Raw genomic sequence first — 7,585 nt, 5'->3', positions numbered from 1 at the left:
AATATTAATAAAGATGTTATATTTTAAATTATGGATGAGACGGATGAAGAAAAAAATAAATACAGGCATTTAACACCTTTAGTATTAGGAGCCCACTGACTGTCTTCATTTATTCCCTTTTGTCCACCATCTGATGAGGAACCTTCATTAAACATGAAAACAGCTCCTAAATAAACTTTTCTGGGAAGAATCGGGATCAGTTTGTGCTCCAAGTCCAGAAATACTCCACCGGGAGCTGGACGTGGGGAATACTCATGGGGTTGGCACTAGGTCATATACGGAATTGGACAGGAGGAAGTGACGACATGGCCCGTGACGACATGGCGGGAGCCGGGCGGAAGTAAACAGGTGGTCACCGTAGTAAACATGGCGAACGGTCCCGCTAATTCTGCTGATCCATCAATAATGTTCACTCTTGGGTCCAAACAATAAATTGATGCTGCGAGACAGTAATTTCTCTCACCACCAGGTGTAGGAAAACGGAAAGCAAGAGCGCCGCCATCTTGGATTTCGTCACTTCCTGTCCAATTCCCTATATGACCTAGTGCCAACCCTCCCCTTATCTCTCTTTTGCTTCCTGCTTCCTCTTGTGCGGTGTGTTCTTGCTTGCTCCAGCTGCTTTCCTTATTTATTTTGCTTTTTAATCCGTTTTTGTCTTTTGTTGCATTTTTGCTTATGACTTTAAGTAGACCAAGGATTTGGAAGAACATTTTTACAGTTTTAACCCCGGTTTTAACAACATCGAGCCAGCGACGAGCCAGTCCGGGAGAGGAAGGGAATATCAACAAGAGCTTCATGAGCTAAAAGTACAAATATTCACATTAGAATCTGAAAAAAGGATTCCAAGATACAATTCCAGTGGTAAGTCCACATTTTTTACAAGGAAAAACTGCTTCTTTCAACCTCTTTCAACCTATACCGTTATATACCATTGTATACTATAATGTAAAGTCACCTAAAATACAGCTTACAGAGTTTTACCACTTTCAAAGACTGAAGTAAATGAACAAAGATCAAATGTAACACATGAGTGGCCAAAAGGCAGCAGACATCTGGTCCTGGTTAGAACTATATGCCCCTAAAACAATTCTATTTGCCTTTATACAGTGATGTGATTCATTAAGTGAGCTCATACTTAAAAAGACAATTATTAAAAACAATTTTCAATTAATATTCATTCACAGAAGCCAATTTTTTTTTATTATTAAAAGTTTGCTGAAAACATTATTTGTCATGTTACACTAATAGTTATGTCATTTTGTTTGAGGTAATTTTGATTATATCGTGCAGGTGTTAAGATGGAGCCCGGTCCTGCAGGTGTTCAGGTGGAGCCAGGTCCTGCAGGTGTTCAGGAGGAGCCCGGACTTGCAGCTGTTAAGGAGGAACCCGGACTTGCAGCTGTTAAGGAGGAACCCGGACTTGCAGCTGTTAAGGTGGAGCCCGGACTTGCAGCTGTTAAGATGGAGCCCGGACCTACAGGTGTTCAGGTGGAGCCTGGTCTTGCAGGTGTTAAGGAGGAGCCCGGTCCTGCAGGTGTTCAGGAGCCCGGACTTGCAGCTGTTAAGGTGGAGCCCGGACTTGCAGCTGTTAAGGTGGAACCCGGACTTGCAGGTGTTATGGTGGAGCCCGGACTTGCAGCTGTTAAGGTGGAACCCGGACTTGCAGGTGTTAAGGTGGAGCCCGGACTTGCAGGTGTTAAGGTGGAGCCCGGACTTGCAGGTGTTATGGTGGAGCCCGGACTTGCAGCTGTTAAGGAGGAGCCAGGTCTTGCAGGTGTTAAGGAGGAGCCCGGAGTGAAGCAGGAAAACCCAGAGACTCCTCAGATTAAAGAGGAAGCAGAGGAACAGAGATCAGAGACTCCAGACATTATTATTAGTGATGTATTTTCACTGTGTGATGCTAAAACTGATCATTCAGCGGACAAACCCTTCAGCTGTCCAGTCCATGATAAAACCTCTAATATAAAAGAACATCCCGAGACCCGAGAAAAGCATTTCCACTCAGAGGAACAACGAGAGCACAGAGAGACCCAGGGAGAGCAGTGTGGAGGAGCAGGAGGAGGAGCAGGAGGAGGAGGAGCAGGAGCAGACATCAGCTTAGACCCACAGTTACACTCAGACACTGAGGAACACACTGAGAACTCTTCTGACACTGACAGTGAAGACTGGGAACCTCCAGCCAGAAGTTCAACTGCACAGATGGAGACAGAGGCTGATGGAGACCACGACAACCAAGACCATATAAAAGACACAAGGACACAAGGAGCAGCAGGAGAAGGAGAGAAGAAACACATGTGCTCTGTTTGTCAGAAGAGATTTAAGACTAAACTGATGCTAGAAACACACACCAGAATCCACACAGGGGGGAAAACTTCCAGTTGTTCAGTTTGTAAGAAAACATTTGCCAAAAAAACCCTTCTCAACACACACATGAAGACTCACACTGGAGAGAGACCTTACAGCTGTATAGTTTGTAAGAAAACATATGCCCGAAGCGGTCATCTCTCCCGCCACATGAAGACTCACACTGGAGAGAGACCTTACAGTTGTACAGTTTGTAAGAAAACATTTGCCCAACACGGTCATCTCTCCCGCCACATGACGACTCACACTGGAGAGAGACCTTACAGCTGCACAGTTTGTAACAAAACATTTGCCCAACAAGGTAATCTCTACGACCACATGAACACTCACACTGGAGAGAGACCTTACAGCTGCACAGTTTGTAAGAAAACATTTGCCCATAATGGTAATTGCCGCATCCACATGCGCACTCACACTGGAGAGAGACCCCACAGCTGTTCAGTTTGTATGAAAACATTTGCCCAAAAAAATCATCTCAACGACCACATGTACGCTCACGTTGGAGAAAGACCTTACAGCTGCTCAGTCTGTAAGAGAACATTTGCCCAAAAAGGTCATCTCAACGACCACATGCGCACTCACACTGGAGAGAGACCTTACAGCTGTGCCGTCTGTAAGAAAACATTTGCCTATAAAAGTAATCTCAACGACCACATGCGCACTCACAGAGACAGACACTCTGACACTGAAGAGGAACCTTCAGCAGGGTTCTCCGGAGGAACCAGAAGCAGGGTTCTCCAGAGGAACCAGATCCAGGCCCTGCACCACAACACCTAACCAGAAGAACCATGAACACTTGGAGTAACACCAAGAAAACAATCAAGAACTTTAGCCTTCCTTTATTAATATTGCTGAAAGTTCCTGAGTTCTTTTGTTCGTTCGTTCTTTTGTTTCTCTTGGGTTGTTGAGTGTTTGTGGCTCTTGCAGCTGCTCCTTCAGTGAGAGAACCAGGACGAGTCCTGCATTACAGTGTTCACGTTCACGCAGCAGAAGAACCTTACAGTTGTTCAGTCTGTGATAGAACAGTTGATCAGTGCAAACGAGCCTTGGGTTCTGTGTTCCATTTACACCAGCTCTTGTCTTTGCTCTGGCTCATGACGCTGGGAGAGTTTTGTTTGTTTAGTGTTTGTTTGATGCTTTTTGTTTTTCTACTGCATTTTGTTCAAAACTACAGTTTGTGGCACAAATAAAGAATCTCTTCTCACCACAGACTCACATAGATCTGTGATAAAATGTGAATATATGATTATATTTCTGTGATGTATTTTATCTGCATAATAGTGATATTTTATCTGCATCATTAGTCTGAGAGAAAAACGGGTGTGTGACAGCGTTTGTTTGTGAAGGTGTCGTAAAGAATGTTGCCCCAGGGGGGGGGGGTGACAGCCCAGAGGAGTTTGGGTAATGTTTACCCAAGGCTTGATCTCTAGGAAAAATACCAGCTGTAAAACAAGTGCCTTGATGTGAAGCTGACCAATGAGAAATGTGACCCGCCTATTCCAGAATATCTAATAAAACCAACCAGCATGGGAAAAAACGCGTGAGACGCAGGAGGCGTGACCAGTCCGGCGTTTTCTCCCATGCATGCCATACAAATGTCTGATATTTCTGTGTCGTTTCATATTCTAAGTTGAATTGTGTTCTCTGTGTGTTAAGGAATAGCATTGGTGTATGTCTAATTCCATGACAAGATCTGACTCGTCTGCATAATTGTGACAGGACACATTTTCACTGCGTATCAACTGACCTAACGGCAGCATGTAGAGGTTGAACAGAAGGGGTCCCAGGACTGACCCTTGTGGCAGGTCAGGGGCATGTGGTCTGAGACACTATTACCAATTTCTTTAATTTGTTTGATTTTTAAAGAAAAAGAAGAATAAAAGTCCCAGCGAGTCCAGAGTCGGTCAAATTTGTCCTTTTCCAACTTAAGTTTGAATGTTGTTGTTTCCATGAGTCTGATTCCTGTTGTTATGTGGATCCAGTCCTCTGTCGTCGGGCGTTTTGAGTCATCCAACAACATGATGGAGCCAGACTGATGATAATGATTTATTTGTGTTTAACATCAGACTTATGTTGGCTGTCTGCGTTTGTACATAAACTAAGACTAAATACGTCCAATCATCAATGTGCCAAATGTGGGCAATTGGATTTGAGGGAAATTGGATTAAACTTCTGTAACTCCTGCTCGCAGCGTGTCCTAAAAGCTCTGTAAAAAGCTTTCAACTGGTTCAAAATGCAGCAGCAAAATTACCAACAGGAACTAAAAGACGCCGGTGCTGGAGTCTCTTCACTGGCTCCTGTCCAGTTTCCATTCTGTTTGAGTCATTATTAAATTCCTTTCTTGTACATATGTGTTTGCATATGAGAACAGCTGCAGGGTTCAGTCCAGATAACAAAACGAGTCATAGAGGAACACAGAGCTTAATGAGACATAGGAGCATTTTGTACTTTAAGTGAACAATCATAATCTGTAATAAAAGGTGTTCTCCTCTTTATTATACAACACACATTGTCCTCACTTTAGTGCATTAAAGGGTGCTCGTGTTCTTAAAGTGCTGTTGTGTCCACAGACAGTCGCACTGAGGGAGCAGAAGCTGTGCTCGCTTCAGAAACTGCACATTTCAAAGTGGCCACAGTTTGTCTGGGAGTCCTCAGTTTGGCTTTGCTCGTCGCTGCTGTAGGAGTCGGGGCCAAATGTGAGTTTCAACATGGGGCCCGTGTGTGTTTTACCCCTTTGAGAGAGACTTTAAACTGCACTGCCTGAGCAAAAAGAGTCGCCACAGAAAACAGGGGCACACATTCTAATATTTGGTAGGACCGTCAAGTTCTTTGATCACAGCTCACATTCTCTGTGGCACAGTCTCAATGAGCTTCTGCAATATTTAAAGTTCTATTTCCGTCCAGTGTTGAATTATGTTTCACACTTGATCTTGTATTGATGATGTGAGAGAGTGACCGCTGCACAAAGCCTCCTCCAGCTCGTCCCAAACACTCTCACTGGGTTCAGATCTGGAGTACATTAGTTTCTGCTCGATACCAGTGATTTGACCCTCCTCAAACACACTGACATCTGCTCCATGACCACGGGATTTGTCTCTCCACATGGTTGTTTCAGAAATGAGAAGCCACTCACTGCATCAGTTGTGTTTAAATACCGTGTTGAAGCTGAAAGATCATGGCACATGCAGCAGTTCTCCAGTAGGAGGCGCCACCCACTGTATTTGCTCAGTTATATCCAAGTGGACATTATTTTATTTTTTTGATCAGGCGGCGTAATGTTTAATGAGAGCAGTAGCTTTTTAGGTTCTATATGTGTTAAAGTCATGTCACCCATGAGTGTCAGTTTTTTCTTCTTTGTTTTTTATCATTTTAAATTTGTTTTTAATATATATTTGAAAACACACAGACCTGATGATAGAATGTCAGTCAAAGCACGTGTCATGTGCCCAATGTATCTGTCTCTGTTTGTGATGCAAAAAAACACATTCAAATTCAATCAACTCAATCAGTGTCAAGTCTTGATCTTGCTGTGTTACAACACAATGTATATATATATATATATATATATATATATATATATATATATACATATATATATATATATATATATATATGTATATATATATATATATATTCCCAGACAGCACAGCGTGTGGCCGGCTGATGAGACACTGGGTGAACCTCTCTGTGGAAACAGAAGCTCTGCAGATCCAGATCCTAAACCTGACCGTGGAAAGAGACCAGATCAACACCAGTTACTTCTCTGTGAAGAAAGAGCTGGACACGGCCAAAGTGAACACGGGTGAGACTTCTGACCCTTATTTCACAACTTTTATAATCTGCTGTTTGTACAAATGAACTGCTGAAACTAAATCATATCCTGAAAGATATTTTAAGTCCATCAGCTCAGTACAGTCTATCTATCACTATATATTCCCATCCATTTATCTATCTATGTACTTTTTATATTCGTTTTTGATTGTTGAATGTGCAATGAGGAGGAATTGCTCATTTGTGTTAATTAAGTAAAGGAACAGTTATAAAAGCAAAATAAAAAAAAATCATCTATAAAAATAATTGTTCAACTGAATTTATTTCCTATTTTTTCTTAATGTGTTTATTTGCGGCCTGGAGGATGCTCCATCTTCTTGTTTCCATGGAAATGTTTCTTTGGAGATAATATTCCACAGTACAACATTAAATGTATCTATAGTCATGGAACATGTTCTATTTGAAACCTGCAGGGGACTTCCACCTCCGGAGAGTTACTGTTGCTTTAAGTAAAACCAAAAAGTACAATAGTATAACTTTTATATATTTATATGTAAGCCCCATTAATTGGGGCATTGTCTTTATTCATTATTTATCTTTTATTTTCAACTGCCACAGTAAAACAATTTTATACATACTTACTATTAGTATTATTTAGTCTTATGCTAGCTATGCTACGCGTGCTTGCCGTTATGACGCGGTCTTGCCCCACCACCCGTCAGTTTGGAGGTTGGAGGAAAGGACATAGTCTGTAATATAGCTAAACACTGCGGGAATCAATCAAAATTAAAGCCGCAAGCGGCATCCAACGGCCCTCGCGGGCCGCCGGCCTTCCGACTCTGCTCTCTGCATTTTACAGAGATGGCGCTAACGCAATTGTCTAAGAACTAAGACAGCGACACATTGGACATGTTCAATGCTGTGCTTAACCAGTGCAAATGAACACAAATGTCGGTCAAATGTGCAGCTCCAGCGCACAGAGACCGTGACACTTGGAATAAAAATATGGATAACTTTTGATGCTCCGCTTGTGTAGATGATTTTTCCCAAATATGAGCTTGATCGAGCTATTGCCCACAGAGGAGTTCATTAAAGTGTGAAGCATAAATGTGAACATTTCAAGGATTTGGCGTTTTTCCCATTTGTGACAGTATATTTGCAGCTCCACGGCACAGAGACCGTAGCACTTAAAATCAAAATATGGATAACTTTTGATGCCCCATTTGTGTAGATGATTTCCCCAAATATGAGCTTGATCGGGCAATCGGCCTAGGAGGAGTTGGTGAAAGTGTGAAGCGTGAAAACGTGGTCATTTTGGAGATTTCGCTGTTTTCCCATTTCTGACATATATTTGCGGGTCCGCCACACAAAGACCGTAGCACTTAGAATCAAAATATGGATACGTTTTGATGGCCCGCTTGTGTAGATGATTTTCCCCAAATATGAGCTTG

General features: G+C 42.4%; 1 protein-coding gene across 1 annotated transcript; it reads left to right on the top strand.

The window, feature by feature from the left end:
• Positions 1–585: 585 nt before the first annotated feature.
• Positions 586–3,935, top strand: LOC140377578 (uncharacterized). Its single transcript, XM_072463037.1, has 2 exons — positions 586–861; positions 1,291–3,935. The coding sequence occupies exon 2, from the start codon at positions 1,299–1,301 to the stop codon at positions 3,138–3,140; it is 1,842 nt and encodes a 613-aa protein (XP_072319138.1). The 5' UTR covers positions 586–861; positions 1,291–1,298; the 3' UTR covers positions 3,141–3,935.
• Positions 3,936–7,585: the final 3,650 nt, after the last annotated feature.

The sequence above is a fragment of the Eucyclogobius newberryi genome, unplaced genomic scaffold, assembly GCF_026437365.1.
Source record: "Eucyclogobius newberryi isolate DKJ021-1_F unplaced genomic scaffold, fEucNew1.0.hap1 SCAF_4, whole genome shotgun sequence".
In the NCBI taxonomy this organism is placed as follows: domain Eukaryota; kingdom Metazoa; phylum Chordata; class Actinopteri; order Gobiiformes; family Gobiidae; genus Eucyclogobius; species Eucyclogobius newberryi.
The sequence above is the reverse complement of the archived record's forward strand: the minus strand, read 5'-3'. Positions and strand labels throughout refer to the sequence as shown.

Bases quoted from the DNA above. Each gene is read 5' to 3' on its own strand.
- LOC140377578 (XM_072463037.1), top strand. From the start codon at position 1,299: ATGGAGCCCGGTCCTGCAGGTGTTCAGGTGGAGCCAGGTCCTGCAGGT.